At 32.2% G+C, this 21,014-nt stretch overlaps 2 protein-coding genes across 3 annotated transcripts; both read left to right on the top strand.

The window, feature by feature from the left end:
• The first annotated feature begins 3,369 nt into the window (after positions 1 to 3,369).
• Positions 3,370 to 5,521, top strand: LOC133688411 (probable phospholipase A2 homolog 1). Its single transcript, XM_062107889.1, has 4 exons — positions 3,370 to 3,528; positions 3,618 to 3,657; positions 3,746 to 3,865; positions 4,773 to 5,521. The coding sequence occupies exons 1-4, from the start codon at positions 3,418 to 3,420 to the stop codon at positions 4,949 to 4,951; spliced, it is 450 nt and encodes a 149-aa protein (XP_061963873.1). The 5' UTR covers positions 3,370 to 3,417; the 3' UTR covers positions 4,952 to 5,521.
• Positions 5,522 to 7,783: 2,262 nt separating this feature from the next.
• On the top strand, positions 7,784 to 12,718 carry LOC133689023 (uncharacterized). Of its 2 annotated transcripts, XM_062108725.1 has the most exons (7): positions 7,784 to 8,087; positions 8,266 to 8,398; positions 8,518 to 8,621; positions 9,026 to 9,197; positions 9,292 to 9,432; positions 9,560 to 9,761; positions 9,862 to 12,718. In XM_062108725.1, exons 1-7 carry the CDS (start codon positions 8,056 to 8,058, stop codon positions 12,432 to 12,434), a joined length of 3,357 nt encoding a protein of 1,118 aa, XP_061964709.1. In that variant the 5' UTR covers positions 7,784 to 8,055; the 3' UTR covers positions 12,435 to 12,718. The 2 variants fall into 2 exon arrangements, with proteins under 2 accessions (XP_061964709.1, XP_061964710.1); XM_062108726.1 differs by lacking the exons at positions 7,784 to 8,087; positions 8,266 to 8,398; positions 8,518 to 8,621 and adding an exon at positions 8,627 to 8,741.
• The last annotated feature ends 8,296 nt before the right edge of the window (positions 12,719 to 21,014 follow it).

Below are 21,014 nucleotides of genomic sequence, written 5' to 3'. Positions count from 1 at the left end.
ATTATATTCTTATTTAATATTAACGAGATGGTATTTTAAAAAAATTCTACAAATCAGGCTAGTATATAATTATTAGAAAATATATAATTGTAAAATTTACCATTAAAGACTCAAATGTTCTTGAAAGTTATGGCATATGGATCATTATTTAAGTATAATTTTAATAAATTGATTTAAAAATAATTTTATTTTAAAAAATGCAAGACATAACAAATAGGTTAGGTGTATTCAGATTTAGAAGAAGGAGTCTATTTGCTTAACCCAAACTAATAAGCTAAGGCGTGCATGGAGGACCCAACCCATACTCTAGGATTTCTATTTATCTTAAACATCATAAGTGTCATAACCCAAAATTTGAGCCCCAATTCCAAAACAAGTTCCATCAATACAAAAAACAAATTCAAAAAATGTATTTTCGATGCATTTCAACCATTCTCTCATTCATTATTGTAATTTTCAACTATTTTTTTATTGTTGATGTCTTTTTGAAAAAATAAATTTGAAAAGATATATTTTCAATGCGCTTATGTTTATTTTGTAATCTTGGTATCTTATCTAATTGACGTTGACATTGTTTTTCAAAAACAAATCAAAATACAAAAAAATAATCAAAAACTCATATTATAAAGCAAAGCAGAAGGGGGGGTAAAGTACAAAATAAGAAACTAAAACATAATTAAATAACTTAGAACTAAGTAACATAGAGAAAATGATAGAAAATTATACTATAGAGAAAGAAAAGGGAGAAAAGGAGGACTAATCATCATTTCTTCCTCCACACTCTCTCAAAACCCTAACCAAAAGCCCTAAACACTACAGGAGAGAGTCATCATAATTTTTTAAAGAGAAGAAAGAAAGAAAAAAAAAGGACTATTCATCACCTTCATCCTTTACACTCTCCTAAAACCCTAACCAAAAACCTTAGCCACCATAGAGAGAGCCATCGTAACTTTGTTTTGAAAGAATATAAGTTGAAATTTAGAAAATAAACCATAGAAGAAAACTATTCATCTTCTCCTACATTTCTTCTATTAAAAAACCCCTAGCCTCATCTTTCTCTCTTTAAAACCTAAATTTCTCTCTTTGATTTATCTAACCTCCAACCTTCATTTCTAATGAGACCACCATCGTTCTTTTTTTCTCAAAGCCTTCACAAACCTCTCTATCAATTTAATTCAACATGAGAGAAAATATGTAGAGTAATTGGTTGTAGAATAAATATTGATTTAGAGAACTTTTTGTTTACTTGGTGACTTAAAGTATTTATAAATCTTGGTCATGTCGGCTTACCTCGAACATGAAGAGGGATGTTACGATAGATTGGTAGCAATTTTGGTTCCCAACATTTGTAGTATCTAACACTATTATTAATTAAGAGGCTGGTGAGTATTGGTTATATATTGGCAAGAAATAGTCATTGTTTAAGAAAAAGGTGTATGAGTTGCATAGAAAATGATTCGTGTTTGAACTATCGATGATTGGCTAAAAAGTATAATGTAGGCATAAAATTTTGTATTTACAAAGAATTTGTTAGGAAGTATATCATTTAATCATAAAAAATATTATGTGCATGGATGATGTGCAATGTCACATTCTAATTGATTGAAACTCAAAAAAGCACATTGGAATGTGCTGAAGTAAAAATAATAATAATTTATAGGGTGTAGTCCATTTGAGTCTGGCCTAAATGGCATTAGTGTTGTTGTTTAAGTCATGATCCAAAAGGTGACAAGGCCACAATTGTTGTCGTTTGGGCTTGTGGCCTTAACAACAACAACATTTGAATTTTTGATGTTTTGGCATATAGCCCAAATAACAACAATTTATTTTTTATAAAATTTATGTACTACAACTTACTAGCTAAACATACTAAAATATTTTGAGTGCATTGCACTTGCTTTACTATTCATATAAACAACAAAGCAGGTGCTCTCTCTTTTATTCATTTTCATTTGTTTTTTTTTATTCTTTTTATTTTTTTTAACAGTCATCCATGATACTTTTATATTAGCCAAGATAATTGGATTACATAGGGTTAATTCTTGCAAGGTTTAATTTTAAATTTAGGTTAGACAAAAAAATTATGTTGAGAGGTTTCTTTTTTTTTTCACTTTTATCCTCAAAATATTTTTTGTCAGTCAGCCAAGTTAATTGGGTCGCTTTTAAAATATTCTCATTTGATTTAATTTTAAACCAAAGTTAGGTAAGAAGTTGAGTTGATATATTTTTTTCTTTTCATCATTTTTTTCTCAATTTTATTCTTGAAATTTTTTTTACCAATCAACCGGATTGTTTTTATAATGACAAAGTCGACTTGTCATATTAAGATAACTCCCATATGATTTTACTTAAAATCCATGTTAGGAAAAGAGTTAGGTCTAACCGTTTAAAGGTTGATCCATTATCCCCATTTTAATAGGAATATTAAATGATTTTTTATAACCTTGATAATTTTTGTTAAATTTTTTCTAAACAAATTTAATCCAACGCATAAAGGCTAAAAAGATGATTAAATTGAGTTTGGATGCAGTGAAACCAACAAGGCTCGATTTCAAATGAATTTTTTTATGCAAACGACATATAATCCATCTGTCTCTTTGCCTAGTATTGGGTGGCCCGTGTGCATCTAACCCATACTTGCACAGCCATTCCATGCATGCCAATTTTTTCTTTTTTTTCTTTTTTAGTAATTTGATTTTGCATTTTTTTATTATTTGATTTTGTGCCGAGACTATGAAAATTTATTCGATATTTTTTTTTTGTAGTCCATACAGCCTTATGAAATAAAAAAAATATTTATGATAATTCTTCATGTTTTAGACTAAATATATATTTCAAATTATATTATTCTTACTATTAGAAAATTATTGATTTGATTTATGATTTTTTATAAATCTTTCCCATTCAATTAATTTTTCCCTATTTCCTTTTTAGGAATTATTTTTTCTCTATGTCTGGATTTTGAAATAAAGCTTTTTCAAGCATGATTACCTTCTCTCTTTTTTTTTAAGAAAAAAAAGAAATATATGAATACATTTTATATGATTATTTTTATAAAAACAATTGTCCCAAATTTATGAAAAAAATATTTATTTATTAAAAAATTAATTAATAATTGAAAGTAAGAAATGAAAAGAAAGACACTGTTTGCTAGTATTATATGAAAGATCTTTTGTACAAAACACAAGAGAATCATTGGTGGGCTACATCCAATAGTTTCTGTTGTTATTTATTATTAGGCCCATTGGTTGAGTGCTCGGTTATTTAGCCATGTGGGTTAATTCCACTGTAAAGCTGAAGTGGCATTACGTGATTGGAGGGAAGCACGTCATACCATGGGCCAGAGAGGGAGTCGTTTTATTGCAACTGTAGCAGGCAAATTGGAGAAGAAACAAAGAGGGAGCGAAAATTGATAGGATGTTCGTTGGCGGGCGCTTCTCTGTTGGAGCCCGTGTCGCTGTGGCATTGGCTTCAGTATTAATCTTCCTCTCCCTCTTCGCTGACTGCGCCAACAACAACGATTCTCAGGTAATTTAATTGGCTGATTATCTCTCGATCCTTTGTTTATGGATCAATATCGATGGGGATTTTTGTATTGATTTGATGTGTTTTTACAGGAGAAATGCAGTAGAACCTGTGTTGCCCAGAACTGTAATTGTAAGTAGCTTTACAAAAAAAAAAAAAACTATTGCTCCCCTATTGAATTAGAATAATTCTATTAATAATTTTGTTTTCTGAACAAAAGCGGTTGGAATTAGATACGGGAAGTATTGTGGAGTAGGGTGGACTGGGTGTCCTGGAGAGAAACCGTGTGATGATGTCGATGCCTGTTGTAAGATTCACGATGAGTGCGTCGAGAAGAAAGGTACCTTTAAATTTCTTTCCTTTTTTTTTTCTTTTTTTAATTTGCTGTTTGCCTTTTGGAGGCCATTTTTGTTTTGGTAGATTAATAATTTAGTTAGTAGTTAAAAAGTTAACAAGGCCTTGAATTCACAGGATTTTTGTTTTCGGTCCCCATTCATATGATGATGGTTATATCCATCTAAAAATGGGCTTGGTTCCCTCCTTTACAATAGGACGAAAAAAAAATGAAGGGCTGAGGTTTATAGACCGCGCACGGTAGGTATACCAATAGAAAAGATCGTGAGGCGATTAGAAAGGCACTCGAATCCTAGGTTTACCCATTCTGGTTCTTCTTTTCCTCATTTTAGAGTATTCTGAGAATTTAGAATAATCCCTTAACTAGAACAAGGTGAATTGACTTACCAGGAAACAGAAAATGAGAGGGGGCAAGAGGGTGAAGAAGAACTTGCGACACACGTGGTCTAATTTGGATTTTATTGGCTAAGCCACCAGCATATAAAGAAGGATTCCTATAGTGTGTTGACGAAAGAGATTATATTACTCCTGGAGGCTTAGCTTGGCTGTCAACTGCATTTCCTCCCACATCATTCAACATCTGAATCCTAGAGAGGCTAAAAGAAAAAAAGAAAAAATCTTGTGAATGCGCTAGGGGTATGGCCATGGGGGCCTTCTTCAGACCTGGTCGTGTGGGATTCAATTCTGGTGCTAAAAAACTAGCCCAAAGATACTGGGCTAGTTTATGACATGATGACTACCCATTATTATTGTGAAAAGAGTAAAAAATGATGCAATGTGCCCGCGCTATAGTGACATACTTTATCATAGCGGAACAATGCATGCTTTTTTTTATGCCTCAACGTGAATCATGGTATTGGTAATGGTTTATCTTACAAATGCTGTTTTTTCAGGTTTGAATAATATCAAGTGCCACGAGAAGTTCAAATCTTGCATAAAGAAAGTCCAGAAATCCGGTAAGGTTGGGTTTTCTCGGGATTGCACTTATGAAACAGCTGTTCCTACTATGGTGCAGGGAATGGATATGGCCATTTTACTTTCCCAGTTAGGCAGCTCAAAGATTGAACTATAAACTTTTCAAAAGTCGAAAAGAGCAATACCAGGCATTGTATTCTTCTTTTTCTTTTTTCTTTTTTTCATTCAGCCAATTCGAGTCGTTAAGACTTCTTGAACGTGAAGTTTCCTTACCTGAATCCTGATCTTTAGCCAGGTCTTGGTCCTTCATCCTCCAATTTTCCTAGCGTGCCTCATTTTAGATATTATCATCTTAGGCTTTTATCATCTCCAGCAAATAGTCCCTAGATGAGATAGCAGGATCATCAACAAGGGGAAACCCGCAAGGCCAGAATGGAAAAAAAAATATCATATTGGGACACTCATTTGTATATCAGTAATGATTCCAGCCTCACGCTATATTTTTTTTTGGGAATTAGACTGCAATTCTTACATAACCTTTTCCTTAGGATGATCAATGCAAGGTAGTGTGCTGAAACTACCGAAATTGAGTGGTAGCAGGAGTGCAGGGCTTGTTAGGATTTGTCCTGTCAACTTTATGTTCTGAAGTTGAACTTGATTTCTGGCACAGTTTATTCCTGTACTACCCCTTATTTTCTTTCTGAAAATATTTATTGTCATTGTTTAACAGGACTTGTTGATGATTGAATGCGTTCTTAAAAAGTATCGAGTCTAGCTAGGTGTCTCGTGCTATGTCTTGACTACCATGTGATATAGCATGGTTAACCCGACAGTAACATCATTCACAAATTAAAGTAACAGTGCATGATTGAATCAGCAGGGCAAAGCAATTCAAAATAGTCCACATTTTATATCCATATAGAGTATAGGCTACTGCTAATTGTTAACATAGGCACGAAAGTAGATTCAAATAGAGACTGGAAATGTAGAGAAGTATTTCATTTTTCTCTGCAGCAGTCCTGCTCGAGTTTTAAAATTATTTTTGATGGTAGTATATCAAAATAATTTAAAAATATTAAAAAAATATTAATTTGAAATTAAAAAAAAATAAAAAAATTTAAATTTTTTTTAAAATACAAAAATAAACAAGATTTAGAACCTCCAGCAAGAAACACAAAAAGCAGGCTTAAAGTACATATGTGAAGGCGACCAATAGGCCTAACATTTCATGGTTCGATCAATCAGAAGTTCCGTATTAAGCAAGTCTGGTTATGGCATCTCCTTTATAAGGTTATAACAGCTGTGTGCTTTTTTTTTTTATTTTTAAAGTGTTTTTAAAAAAATTAAATTTTATTTTATTATTTTTTATTTTAAATTAATATTTTTTTATTTTTTATTTTAATATATTAATATTAATAATATTTTTTTAAAAAATAATATATTTTTAAATAAAAAACATTTTAAAAAGTAAAAAGACAGATAATTTTTAAAGCACGGCATCAAATATTGACCTACAATCAAAAGTATTGTACAAACATTTCCTTACCAAGATGGATTGACACGTTGCCAAGAAATGCAGAGATATGAACATATAAATTTTAATCAGCAAAAAAGTGTGATGATATTGTCAAAAAAATCATCTCAATTTAATAATTTAAGTTGTTAGATAAGGTTTTAAGATATGATTTATATTATTTTTTAACACACTCCTTCAAGTAAAAGCTATTTGAGCTTGAAACTTGCACATGCCTACATTACCTGGTGCTTAATTTTTATTAAATAAATAGGGATAGTGAGATTCGAACTCGTGACCGCTTGGTCATCAAGGTTTTGATACCATATCAAAGAACCATCTCAACCCAAAAGCTTAAACTGTTAGGTAAGATTCCAAGATATGATTTATATTATTGATATAAATCTTAAATTCTTAATTTTATTCTCCAAAAAATAATGCTAATGCAATCACAAAACTTTAATTGGGTTAGAAATCCTACCTCAACTAAAAAATAAAAATAAAAATATAAAAATACAAAAAAATAATTATAAAATCTAAAACAATGCATGAAAGAAAAGAAGAAAAAAATATACAAAATTGGCCCAAACTAGGGTTCAAGGTGAGATTTTTTTATATCTAAATATCTCACGGTTTGTGTAGCTCTATGGGGAGACTCTCATAGTAAAAAATAGTCTCGAAAACTCCTATAAAAATTTAAATTTAATCTAAAGAACTAAATTAAAAGTTATGCCTCTTTTAAACTATTATCATCATTTGGAGTGACCAGATATAAACCTTTTTTTAAATTTATACCTGTTTCATTGATTTATAAATATATTTATTAGGTTATCTATATAATTTTTACATAACAGATTTTTATCTTATTGTAATAAATCTGGATATAACTATTCAGAATCACATTACCTGTTATTATTCTGCATCAACATGGGCTTTTTTTAATTATTATTATCTGGGAGGCTGAGGTGGTTTATCAGGTGGCTGAGGTGGTTTTTCAAACCATGTTTATGCAAATATCATGGTAGTAGTCATGGCTTGTTGTTAGAAGCACAGGAGGAATGACAACTGGTGCCCTGAGCACCAGTAGCAGAAACAACGTTGTTACAAATCTAAAAGCCTCCTCCTAGGCTAAAAAAAACATATCAGCTGCAAAGAATAGTCCGAGAGCTCAATGCCTTAAACATGGCTATTAGATGCATCTAGCAAGAGCTACACACAAATCCAATGGCTCAAAACTGTAAAACCATGCATGCATGTAAGACAAATGGTAAAACAACAAGCAAAAATGTTTTGTTTGGGAGGATGATGCGAGACAAATCGATGAAAAACGCATTTTTAGCAAAAATACTGTGAAGTCAAACACTAATCAAGATATTATTTAATTATTTTTTATATCACACGGATTAATCAATTTGTGGTGATGCAGCGGGCTACGTTATAATTAATTATCAAGTGGAGGAAAAAGATGTTCAATGAACGATTTCCACGCGTCTTACCATGGCAGATTGTAGTTAGACCCGGTTTCTTAAACCGACTGGGAGAAAGACTTTTCGACACGGAAGAAAATTTCCGCGAAACTTCACTCTTGTAAATTTCTCTTTCTTCTTCCTTTTCTTCCTCTTCAGGATCTGCGTGGTAAATAAATAATTATTAATACAGAGTAGATCTTCTTATATCTCCAAAATCAAAACCCTAAAGAAATCTTTCTAGATTGCTCTGTTTGGCGCTGATTGAATATTCTAGTAAGTATGCTTCATCGGAGTTTCAAGCCTGCCAAATGGTAAGTTCTTCTCCTCGTTATCTCAATTTCATTTCTTGAGATATTAATTGGGGTTTTGAATTGCTTATATATATATAATTGAATTCATGTTTTTGTGTTGATTTTTTTATTGTTGTTGTTGAATGAAATTAGATAATTTGAATAATTTACAGTCTTCCATGGTTTAATCTTGATGCAGCAAAACATCGTTGAAGTTAGCGTCTTCGCGAATAAAGCTGTTGAAGAATAAGAGAGAAGCACAGGTGAAGCAACTCAAGAGAGAATTGGCTCAATTGCTGGACGCTGGCCAAGAACGGACTGCCAGAATCCGCGTAAGCTACCTATCAGATGATTTTTATTTTATTTTATTTTTCATTATATATATATATATATTTGTGGTTTCAATTCTTTTTCTTTGTTTTTGATTTTTTTTCTCTTTTTTCCTTCATAGGTTGAACATGTGGTTAGGGAAGAGAAGACTTTGGCAGCATATGAACTTATCGAGATATATTGCGAGCTTATTGTGGCGCGTTTGCCCATCATTGAGTCGCAGAAGTATGCAATCCTTTCCCAAATCCAGAATAATTTTTATTTTTATTTTTCTTAATTCTAATCCCATGTAATGAAGGATCCTGTGTGTTGATGCTATCATCCATCAAACCTTTTCTCTTGCTGGTTCGTAGATGAAATGCAGTCTTACATGTCTATTGACTATTTTGGGATCTTTTTTTAGAGATGGAATATGACCTCTTTAGTGGTGTGGCATATAAAGATTGTTTGATCTAGATTTCTCTTGCCCCTGCCATCATCATACGATATCTGCTCTTGATTCTTTCTTCATGGATGATACTTTTTTAATATTTTATTCATTCAGCCAGACTAAAATGTTGTACCGGTAAATCTTGTTGGCTTATTATGATGACTGCTTACGTTTGTTGATCAATTTTGTATCATTTCAGAAACTGTCCCATTGACTTGAAGGAAGCGATCTCAAGTGTAATTTTTGCCTCTCCAAGATGTGCTGATGTACCAGAATTGATGGACATTCGGAAGCATTTAACAGCAAAATATGGGAAAGAATTTGTATCTGCAGCAGTTGAATTACGTCCAGACTGTGGTGTTAGCCGCCTAGTAAGTTTTTTTTTTTAATTATTATTAATGTGTTGATAAGTGGAACTCTGCAGCTCAGTTTTGTTGTTAAACTTTTTTGGTGTTATATTTGTAGTTGGTGGAAAAATTATCTTCCAAATCACCTGATGGCCCTACCAAAATTAAAATTTTGACTGCAATCGCTGAGGAACACAATATCAAGTGGGATCCTATGTCATTTGAAGAGAAAGACACCAAACCTCCTGAGGACATGCTGGTAAGATAAAATGTTACAAGTTATTCAACTTTTTCTTGGTAATGCCTTTTGTGGTGCAAAATGGATGCACAGAAATTCAAAATCTATTTCCTCAATATTTGCATTAACTGTAAATATGTTTGAGCAGAATGGACCCGCTACATTTGAGCAGGCTAGTAGAGTCCATGTGGAACCTACTAATGCCCAAGCCTCACCGAATAGGGTTGATCAGGGATCTCATAATTTCCATGATCCGTCGCAACACTATGTAAAGCATGATGTTCCTGCAAACTCTCATGGCCCCGATTTAAGATCTTCACCTCATTCCTATCCAGATCATAGGCCTTCAGGTTTGTCAACTATTTGCCTGGCTTGTTTGTTGTTAGATGAAATATGTGTAAAGCTGTCCTTTGCCTTGTTTTTTGCTTGTTAACCCTTGTACACATGCAGGGAACCATAGTGAGGTCTTATCTGGTCCACATAATTGGAATATGGAATTCAAGGATGCCACAGCTGCTGCACAGGCAGCTGCTGAATCTGCTGAACGAGCAAGCATGGCTGCCAGAGCTGCTGCAGAACTTTCAAATCAAGAAAGGATAACCAGACAGCATTTAGCAGAATCACGGAAGGCTTTTGCTTTTGCGTCAACAGATGTAGGACCTCAAAACTATACTGGCTCAAAGTTGCAAGGTGAAGATGTTGACAAAGATCAATTGAGTAACAACGTGCACCAAAGACATCCAGGGTTGCATCGTGAGGAGAGAGAAGGCAATGAGCAAGATGACCTGGCTGGATTGACTAAAAGGTTTTACAATCTCAAGAGCCCTAATAAACCTAGTCAGTCAGCTTCCTCAAAGTCCAGTAATTCTTTTGTGGATGATTATCCATTAATTGATGATCTCCCAATGCCTGATAGGCTTTCTCAAAAGAGGTCTTCCGAATTGGGTGAATCTAGTGTAAAGCTAGAGTCTAGGGAATCTGAGGTAAGCTTTGTGAGTAAACTGGAAGATGGAATGACATCAGAGAATGTCAGTCACTTTGATGAAGCAAGAATCAGAAAACAGTCTAGCAGTGTTTCCTCACATTCGCATCCACAAACTTTCAGTGATGATTACAATGTGTTTTCCAATACCAACCAGCAGAGGATGGGAGAAGAGACTGATAAGGAGCAAAGAGATGCAAAAGGAGCAAATTCTTATGACAATGCCATGGTTTTTGATGATTCTTCTTCAGACAAGGAAATTAAGTTCGATGTGGAGGATGAACATAATGACCAAGACTATGATTCGGATTTTTCATCTGAAGGTAGAAAGTCATCTTCTCATTTGTTAGCAAATACAGATGCTTGGGGCCCTATGGAAAACATGGATGAGTTTCAAGGAAAGTCCAGTTCGCAGACACCGTTGACCTCGGTATTCTTTTCTGAAGATTTTACCGCTGACCCTGTTCCTTCCCAACCACATGACTTGTTACCCATGACTTTTGATGATTCTGACAGCGTAAGTTCAGAGAGGGAAGTGGATCTGGATACCTATGAGGTGGTTGGTGGTTCAAGTACTGGCTTTTTTGCTCATACAAAGAGTGTTAGCACCAGAAACTCTGACCCCATGCATAGTGGGAGTCCTCACTCAATAAGATTTTCACTTGCAGACGAGGAAAATTTGGGATCCAACCGTAAAACGCATTTACAGACAGCTTCACTTGATTCAGATGTCCAAGAAGTATTCTCTAAGAAAAATCAGGGAACTGGAGTTGATGTTGAAATGGATAATAAGTTTGCTTATGGTAAATTGGACACAAGTCAAGCTTCTCCCATACCTGTGAAATCTTGCACAAGTTCTAATGACTTGAAGGACAACCTGCAAACTTCAGGGCATCCAGTAGTGAAAAATGTTCAAAATTATGAATTACCCATCACCACAAAGAATGCTGATCCTATTGAAGAATCCAATTTGGAAACTGGTACAGAGTTGAACTTGGGAATATTGACAGGTGGCTTTCGAAACAGGGGTTATAGGCATCCGCCATACCACAGGAATCTATCAAATAATTCCTCATCATCTGAACAAGCAATAGAGAATATTCATTCAAGGACTGGTCAGACCTCTTCTCCTGTCAAGGTTGATATTGGTTCTGGAGCTCGTGATCAGGAGACAAACAATCAGAGACTGCACCCAAAAGTAGATGTAAAAGCAAGCTCAAGAACCCCAGCTACATATTATGATGACGATTCTGACGAGGAAGTTCCACAACAACATTTTAGCAATAGTCCAAAGTCATATGACCGAAAATCAGTTATTGAAGGGAATGATAGGTCAAGCACAAAGACATCAGATAATCGTGATTCTGAGTTTTCTAAGCCGAATTCATCTAGCAAAACTCATTTAAGCACTAGGTTTTCTCGACGAACAAAGGCATCTCCTTCTAATAAAGATTATTCTTTGAAGCCTTCAGTGCTTTCCAAGTCTCCAGTGAGTGCAGACTCTTTTGTGGAAAGAACACCATCCTCAAGTAGCTCCTACACTGCTGACGCTCAATCAATCCCCCAGAGCAGAAGCTCAGGTTACCAGGGAAGTTCTGAGCAATGGAGGTCAACAGAAGAAGCAGCTTCTAAGCGAATTCAGCAGTCCAAGAGGATCTCATATGAAGAATCATCCCCAAGGAGTTCAGATGCTATTTCTAGTCAGCAAAAACCACCATCTCAGTCAAAGAGTTCAGATTACTGGGGAAGTTCTAGGCAGTCACCTAGATCAGCAGAACAAGCAGCTTCTAAGCAAATTTCAGAATCTAAGAGGTCTTTGCATGAGGAAACTCTTAAGTCATCAGCTCGGGAACAGCCATTTAGTTCTCCTCCTAAGCCAGTAGCAACAGACAGTGCTCAAAGTTCAAAGACTTCCAGTACACATGGTGAGACGCCATCCAGGGAGAATTCCATTAATAAACCCAGCCATGTTCACCCAAAACTTCCTGACTATGACACCTTTGCAGCGCACCTACTGTCTCTCCGGCAGAATCACCAATAATTTATTTTAAGAAGATGAGAGCTTTACAATTATTATGGTTTGTTATTCTTTTAGATTCTGCATCATGAAAAGGACTGGAATGAAGTTGGTTACAGGGATTACAGATTCTTTCAGTTACATATATATTCTCCTCTGCTATTATTCTTTAGGATTTAATATATTTTTTTCCCATGCTTCTCAGCACTCTTGTTGTATCATATATTTCGAGATTATTGTCAAAAAAACGAGGAAACATGCACTTATAAGTTGCTGTAATATGAGAAATGTTGGATTTTTTTCTTTAATTTGGATGGAAATATGATAAACTGTTTTGAGATTTGATTTAAGAGTTGTTGGGGTAGCTTTGTTGCTTGTGTCCAGCTGTTCATTGATGTGCCATTGCAGAATGGGTACATAATCTGCAGTCTGCCGAGTACGGATGAGAGGGAATTCCAGAATGATGAATCCTGCAATTGCAAAGCTCAATGGTCAAAGGTGTCATAGTGGTAATACCTTGGAGCCGTGACGCAAGGTACTGCCTGGTTTCCTGCTGAACGTTCATTTTTGGTAGCTCGATTCAGTTAGGCGTTGCTAACTAGTAAGCATAGATTTTGCCTTGGATTCTTTTACTTGCTTGACATTTGTAGCGTAGGTCCTGCTTTGTTACACCTTTATTTACAACTTCTTGCGTGAATGTAACCTTCTGCATTATCGATAGTGTTCTTATCGTTGACGTTTTCCTTTGTTTTAGATAAAGGTGCTTCACTTCTAATTCTTGTTATGGCATGGCATGTCTGGTTTCTTGTAATTAACATCATGTAATGTAATGTTTCATTACACTCCTGTTCCTACGTTTGGTTGTATGACTTTCAAAATTCATTGCACAATGAATGATTATAACTATAATCACTCATTACCTTACAATCATTACATGAAAGAAAAAAAGAAGCTATGTGAAGAGTAATCATGCAAGACCTAATTGCAAAAAGTTGGATAATTTCAATTCTCTCTCTCTTTCTCGATCTCTCTCTTGTCCTCCCTACAGAAACGATTCTAGCTATCAGTGATGATTTTCTCACTAAAGAACTGATAACAACCTTCTCATTTTCTATATCTTTATTCATTTTCATTGTAAAAAAACATGCACAGTTCCTTATGGTTCAAGATCTAACTTTGGTTTTTGTTTGTTTTTTCCACCAGTGCTCTGGTTCTCTCTTATTTCAATAAAGGTATGACAATTACACTTGATGATTTGAAAAAACATTGATATTCTTTAACAATCATGAAAAGATAAGATCTCCCATCACTAGAGCCTTGTAGGGAGGCTTATTTGTCCTTTGGTTTATAGTGACTAGACACTTTTCTATCCAGGTGAGATGCAACGAGAGTCCAAGTTTTGGACACCGTAGATAGGGATGATGAGAAAGTTCAATTCAATGTCTAAACAAAGACTAGTAATGACTTGAAAGATCATATTTCATTATTCTTGTTAGTTATTTTGCTTAATATGTTTTCCTTTATTAAGTTTTAGTTTCTATAGCCAATACGTTTAGGAATAGAGGTGTCTTTGATTTATATTTGGTTCAATAAAATTTCTGTACTCCACATAAAAAAAATTCAGTTTTTTTTTTTTTATTAACGTGGATATCCGAGCCATCTTGTACGCATTTCAACTAATCTCACGGGCTCTAAAATTAATGATCATGTAAGCCTCTAGTGGTTCTGAGGTTTGTGGGGTTTAAACTGGTGACCCTAAAAAACAAATATAGAACCTGATGAATTGAGTTATATCTTTTAAGATTAAAAATTCAGTCTTCTTACTTTCCTAGCAGATGGTATAATCTATCAGATAATAATAATATGTTGATGTATAATTGATTTTCTTCTCTCCTTTTTTTATTAATACGCTGATGAGCGGAGACAGATAAATCAAGCATAATGTAAAATTTTTAACTTAGTTTAACAAGTTATGAAAAGAAGAGAGTAATGCCAAGAAACGAAAGAAATAAAAATAATGATAAAGAAAGTTGTAAAGGAAATGATAAATAAAAGCTATAAATTGCAAAGAATGAAAGAAAACAGTTAACTATAAAAAGCTTCTAAATAAATTGTGTAAATGAAGTTAATCATTATTTTCAACTGCTAGATTATCTATTTATAATGTTAGTTATAAAGATTGAATTGTACAAAAATTTAAAATTCTAATATTATACAAATTATTTATGATAGATAAAGATTTTACAATCTGTATGCTAATATAATTTGTATTTATTATTCATGCACACCCTTTATAACAGCTGTATATGCTTTTGTCATACTTCAATATCCATTATTTTAATTGCTAAAGACTTTTATTTTGCCTAGAACTTGATAATTGATGGCTATTGTGAATTATGATTCGTTGATTGATAATTGATTTTAACTCTTCTTATTATCTTGCTTGAAAAATATAAAGTAAATAAGTAGAATTTTTAATCAAATAACACATGGATAGATTATTTTTTATATGAACAATGCCTCTTATATTCTATTTTTTTAGAATAAATGAAAAAAATTTTACATGTCTTCTATGTTTAAATTGATTGACAAATCAATCGATGGTTGATTTCAACTTTCCTTACTATCTTGCTTGAAAAACATAAAGTAAACAATCAAAACTCTTAATCAAATGACACAAGGATAGATTATTTTTTATATGAACAATGCCTCCTATATTCTTTTTTTGTTTAGAATAAATGAAGAAATTTTTACATGCATTCTATGTTTAAATTGATTGACAAATCGATCATGGACGACGTGGAAAATCAAGCATTATTTTCCCCATAAATCAAACATGTTCCTCTATCTAACATATCAGCAAACTAAGAAATTTCAAATGAATTGTTGCCTAAACTTAGAATTATAAGAACTATTGTATTGAGTCTCTAATAATTAATCAATTAATACCCAACTCTTCATCTTCCTTTACAAATTCAAAATCTTCTCTATTAACTAAAAAAATTCAAAAATCCTAACCTTACTTGTTCAATAAAAATAGCATATTCCATGAGATCTTTTTCAACCAAAATCATCCCTTATCACCCATTTCTAAAATCATAATGATTGTGTTCCTAATATAAATTGGAAAATCATAAGTAATGCCTTAAAAACATGAATGAAAAATGTCTTGGTCCTTACCATAAAGAAGTAGTCCTAGAAAGAAATAACCTCTTTTCATTTGACTTCCACTTCAAGATGACCATAGTAATTTAAATATCTAGAAAAAAATGATTCCAACGTCACGTAACATTGACTTTACTAACTACATCAATTGGATTAATAGAATGCAAAAATACTTTAATGAGGAATGGAAATACCAAAAATGTAAAATCACAATTAAAATATTATAATAATAGAAAAATGCTAGAAGTTTTACCTGACGATCAAAAGAAATGAATAATAATGTATAAATATTGAAGATTTATAAAAAGAATTAAAAAGGGATTGCAAAAGGATTATGCAAGGAAATGGAAAGTTATCAAGGATTATTTGGTTAAGGGAGGCCAACTTTGAAGAAGAGGAGGAGGGAAAGAAATGAGTAGAAAAATTATCTTCCTTGCTCTTGTCTCCTCAATTTAGTAAGTTTAAAAAGTAGGAACCTTGATTAGCTATAATTTTGAATTATTAAGGAAAATTAGTGTATTTTACATAGGAGAATGTTATATAAATTGTGTTTTCATGAATGAATGATTAAATGGATGTTTTCATGATAGAATGAGGTCGATAAGCATGAAAAAGCATTGAGTATTGCATGAAATGAAAAAGATAAAAACTAAAACTGAAAACTAAAATGACATCTCATGAACTGTAAAAATTAATCAGTTGACCAATTAGGATTTACCAAATGATCTGTTTGATCGGTTGATAGGAGGAACAATGAATTTACTACTATTTGAATCGATCGACCAAACCAGTTGACAGTTTGTTTGACCATTTGAGACCCTAGTAAAAGTAGCAATAACCAGCTGATTGATTGGTTATGCCAATGTGAACCAATATCATTTTAACTGACAATGAACTATTATTATTCAATTTGAAACTCATAGTTTCATAACATAATGTTTGACCATGCATTCTTTTAAGGACGATGATAAAAGGGATCCAATTTGTTTGCTTAAATAGTTAAATACATCATGTGGACTTACGTTGATGCTTAATGAATAAGAAATACATTGATTTCAAAGAAATTTGAGTTAAAACCATGAATTCTTTTAAGGAAGAAAGTTGAAAACAAATTTGCTAGGATAAAAGGGTTAATTATAGATGAATCGAATTTAAATTACACAAAATATAAATTAATAATTATGAAATCCCTTTGGATATAAGATCAGAATTTATTTAAAAAAACAAAAAATTTTGAAATAAAGATTTTGAATTAAAAATAATGATGATGATACATGAGAAACTGTGGATGCTGCTTAACCGATTGGACGATTAAACGACAATAGATTTCAAATAGGTAGTTAACACCTCAGTAGCTATTAATTCTTCTTTTAAAAGACAATAGTTACTATTATTTTCTCGATATCAATGAGTTTATGAAATTAGTAATGATTGACAATTATCATGTTGATGTAAGAAATTTTAATAGAAAATGAAATAATTAGGATTCGAGTAAGATGTTGGATTGATTGGTATACAGTTGGGATTACTGGATTTAATAGATCCAAATAGAAATGTCGAGGTAATTGGCATTCAAGCTAAATGCTAGATTGATTGGTATCCAGTTGGGATTACCAGAAATTGTTGCCTTCCAAATAGGAATGCCAGAATAAACAATAAATATGAGGATTGTTGTGTCTATGGGTAACTAAATGAGTGTTACATAATCATTCAATACTTGAAATGAATGACCAAACAAATCGACTATGAAATGTAGTTGATTTATAAAACCATTCGAGTAGGATAGATCGATAGAAAAGGAGAAACTAGTGCAATATTACATTTAATTTATTGTTGAATTATTAGGACAAAAAGAAATGTAATAGGAATGGAAATGAATTCATAAAAAAGAAGATTTGATTAAAATTGATTAAAATTAGAGTAATGCGTTGTAATGTTAATTTTTGTTTCAGGTTCTTTACAAGATCATCAACAATGCACTTTTGTTATTGCCTTCTTGTTCTAGTTAATAAGAAATATATGTATGTAATTTTGTATTTATGGATAATGTAATATGATACTTTAAGTACTTCCATTTGGTATGTAAACTAGAGCCTATGAACTATAATGTTTTGTTAGAAAAGAACTTGAAATTTAAAGTAGTGATTACATTTTATTTTATGTTCTTCCTTATTATTTAAATTCTCTTATTGTTTTATTAGTATACTAAATTGATTAGATTAAAATTATGGGGTGAACTGTCACTGATGTTATAGTAGGTACATTACTGTTAGATTCTCAACAAGTGTATACATTGAATGATCTTAGTACCACACATTTGTTTGTGGCAAGATTTGAGAATATTTTAAGTGTACTACCTATTAAAGTATAGAAAAGTTTTGTTATTAGCACACAATTAGGAGAAGTTGTATGTGTGGGTTATATATATAAGAGTGTTAAGGTCACTATTAGGGGTCAAGATATGGAAGTAGAGTTAATACCATTAAAATTACATGACTTTAACCTAATATTAAGAATGAATTGATTGAACCTATATTAAGCTCAGGTATATTGTTTTGCAAAAACCAAAGAGCTAGTCACTACAATCTATTGTCTCTTTCTTCTCCATAAGAATCCCATGACAACATACACCATTATTTCCTTTCCCCTCACCTTTACAAATGGTAGGTTCCCTGGACCTCCTCAGATGGGGAACACTATCATTTTTCAAAATTCGCATTACCTCATCTTAAATAAACTCTCATCCAATCATTACCCTCATGGACCCTTTCTTCATATCCTTATCCCTTATTATTTATTTCTCAAGATAACCACACCTAAACCAACCTTTAACCATAAATTGAGCAAGTCCCAATAGACTCACATCTTTTACCTCTAGTAGTGAACTCTTGTTTCAAGAGTCCAAACCCCATAAATTGCCTCACCTAAAACCCCAATCACCAAACACCCTTAACTTTTCTAATCCTCATCTTTGATAAACATAATATCAACAATGGACTAGATCTAAGTTTACAACACTCATCGAGTCAACACCTATCACATTTGAATTGAAATCCAATATGTATCATTTCTATAGCCTCCATCTCTACATAAAACCAAATCATCAGTCTTAGACCATAATAGCCATGCCAACAACGCAAAATACATCAACAACCCACCGACACAATCCTTAATTTTTCTCTTGTTCAATCTTTATGCCTAAAACCCATCATCTTTTTTCACAAGAACCAAAAACACTCTTAGTCCTCCTCTCTTCTAGTCATAGTAGCATCTCTTAGTACAACCAACTTTCATATACTACCCCATTTCCACTAATAGATCATAACCTTAATTTCCCTTTAAAAACCCCTAAATTACTACCGAAGAAACACCAATATCATAACCTAGTTTTAGTTTGTTTAAAATCAAAGCCAAGACCTATAAGCCCTCAGACTTTCTCTCCACATAAATTCCACACATGAGAGAATTAGATTTTTTTTTCAATCTTTCATGTTTTGTAGGTTTTGTTAACTGACATATGACAAACAAGCATGCTTCATTTCAAAAAAAGTTAATAGGCGAGCATGTGAACTACATAAGTGTCTTGTGACCCAATTAGACTTTTTAGCATCTTCTAAATTGTTTTTACCTTGAATAATGATTTTAGACACCCAAATGAATATTTTTATTACTTAAGTGTTTGATTTTGTGTATGAACTTTTATATGTGAAGGCGATTAGTCGATGTTTTACAAGTCTCAAATATTTTTAGTAACAACATTCTCATAAAAAAATTAAATAAAAAATTCTTAAAATTAAAATAAATAAATATTATTTATTAGTGTAAATCTATTTTAACATTGTTTAATACTTTTTGCACTTATGAAATAATAATTTGGGTTGAGTAAATATCATTTAAAAAATGGTCTAATCAATAAGTCTTTTTGTTTTTAAGTACTGATGTTAGAATTTTTGTGAATGACCTAATTGACAAGTCGTTTTTTTTTTAAGAGGACCGATGTCAGAATTTTCATGAATGATCTAATTGATAAGTTTCATTTTTAAAGGGATCGATGTCAAAACTTTCATGAAAGACAAGTCTTTTTAAAAAAGATCGACGTCAATTTTGTTTTTCTGTGCATGGTCAAATTGATGAGTCTTCTATTTTCAAAGACTAACATTGAATTTCTCATAAATAATTAGAAATAAATTAAAATATAAATTGTAAATTATCTTAGAAAATAATTAGAATATTTAATGACAATTAAAAGATAAATTTGAGAGAAAATACGTAATAAATATAACCTTTTATTTGAAAGGATGCAGTAAGGGTGACATCATTCTTCCCTTAAATATAACCAACTCGTTACCTAAATCTCTAGGACGAGTGCTTATTTTGGAATCCCTATTTTTCTTTAATTACTAGGTAGAATTTTACAGATATTTTTCCCATTTTATTTTGGAGAATCGTATTTATGTCCGAATACGACAACATAATGCAACACTTATCCTTATCCTTCTTTGTTTTCAAGTATCAATCCCCAAAGTTACATCATTTATAATTCTATCTACTCTAAAAAATGCTCAAGATGAATCTTCATCTCCATCTTTGAGTGATTCTCTTAAATCATTCATTATCTATTGGTATAATCTTATAGAGCCATTTATAATATAACAATTGCAATTAGATTACTGTAATGAAAATATTAATACTATCCTTCTGAGTGTATTTTCTACTATAATTTATGAAAAACAAAGAAAGTTAATAAGGGATAGGTGGGAGAAACTAGCACCAATGCTATTATACTGAAGGGATGAGGCATAAAGCGAGCCTTTTATTTTTTTTCATGGCATGGTATTACATGGAGGACACTTTTGAATTAAAATAGCAACTCACAAAAAGAAAGAAGTGTTAGCAACTAAAATTTTTACTAGAGTTTCAAGTACTTACTTTATAATGGTGTTCAAGTAGGAGTCAGTTGTGAGCTTGGTTTAACTAAGCATGGATACTCCTATCTTTAATCATAAGTTAAGCCCTCTTTTTTTAATTTACTTCTTTTTTATTTAGTTTTGAGTAATGACTTCCTCTAACAAAAGTTTCTTCTTTTAAAGGTACTATAACTTTAAATGAATTGCTAACCTGGTTGCTTCCTATAACTATATGTGAGGTCTGACGTCTAGAAATAGATTCTAAATGAGAGAACCAACATAGAGAAGCTCTATTCTAGTTCTCAAGGAAGTCTTGATTTTATAGGACAAGGTGTGTTGGAATTTATGGCTTAAATTGAATAATGAGATGGCTTGAATTGATTGACTTAATTAAATAAAGTAAAAATGCATTACTCCAAACAAAAGAGAACCTTAATATAATTAGAATAACCTTAATATAATTAGAATAAGATGAGGACTTTGGCTTGGAACTTATTTTATAATTAGATAAGAACTTTTGAAAGATGATTTT

The sequence above is a fragment of the Populus nigra genome, chromosome 3 (genome assembly GCF_951802175.1).
Source record: "Populus nigra chromosome 3, ddPopNigr1.1, whole genome shotgun sequence".
NCBI classification, from domain to species: Eukaryota; Viridiplantae; Streptophyta; class Magnoliopsida; order Malpighiales; family Salicaceae; genus Populus; species Populus nigra.
Note: the sequence above shows the minus strand (reverse complement) of the source record. Positions and strands in the feature narration are given on the sequence as shown.

Bases quoted from the DNA above. Each gene is read 5' to 3' on its own strand.
- LOC133688411 (XM_062107889.1), top strand. From the start codon at position 3,418: ATGTTCGTTGGCGGGCGCTTCTCTGTTGGAGCCCGTGTCGCTGTGGCA. The intron at 3,658-3,745 runs GTAAGTAGCTTT...TCTGAACAAAAG, and splicing joins TGTTGCCCAGAACTGTAATT to CGGTTGGAATTAGATACGGG. The intron at 3,866-4,772 runs GTACCTTTAAAT...CTGTTTTTTCAG, and splicing joins TGAGTGCGTCGAGAAGAAAG to GTTTGAATAATATCAAGTGC.
- LOC133689023 (XM_062108725.1), top strand. From the start codon at position 8,056: ATGCTTCATCGGAGTTTCAAGCCTGCCAAATG. The intron at 8,622-9,025 runs GTATGCAATCCT...GTATCATTTCAG, and splicing joins CCCATCATTGAGTCGCAGAA to AAACTGTCCCATTGACTTGA. The intron at 9,198-9,291 runs GTAAGTTTTTTT...TTATATTTGTAG, and splicing joins ACTGTGGTGTTAGCCGCCTA to TTGGTGGAAAAATTATCTTC.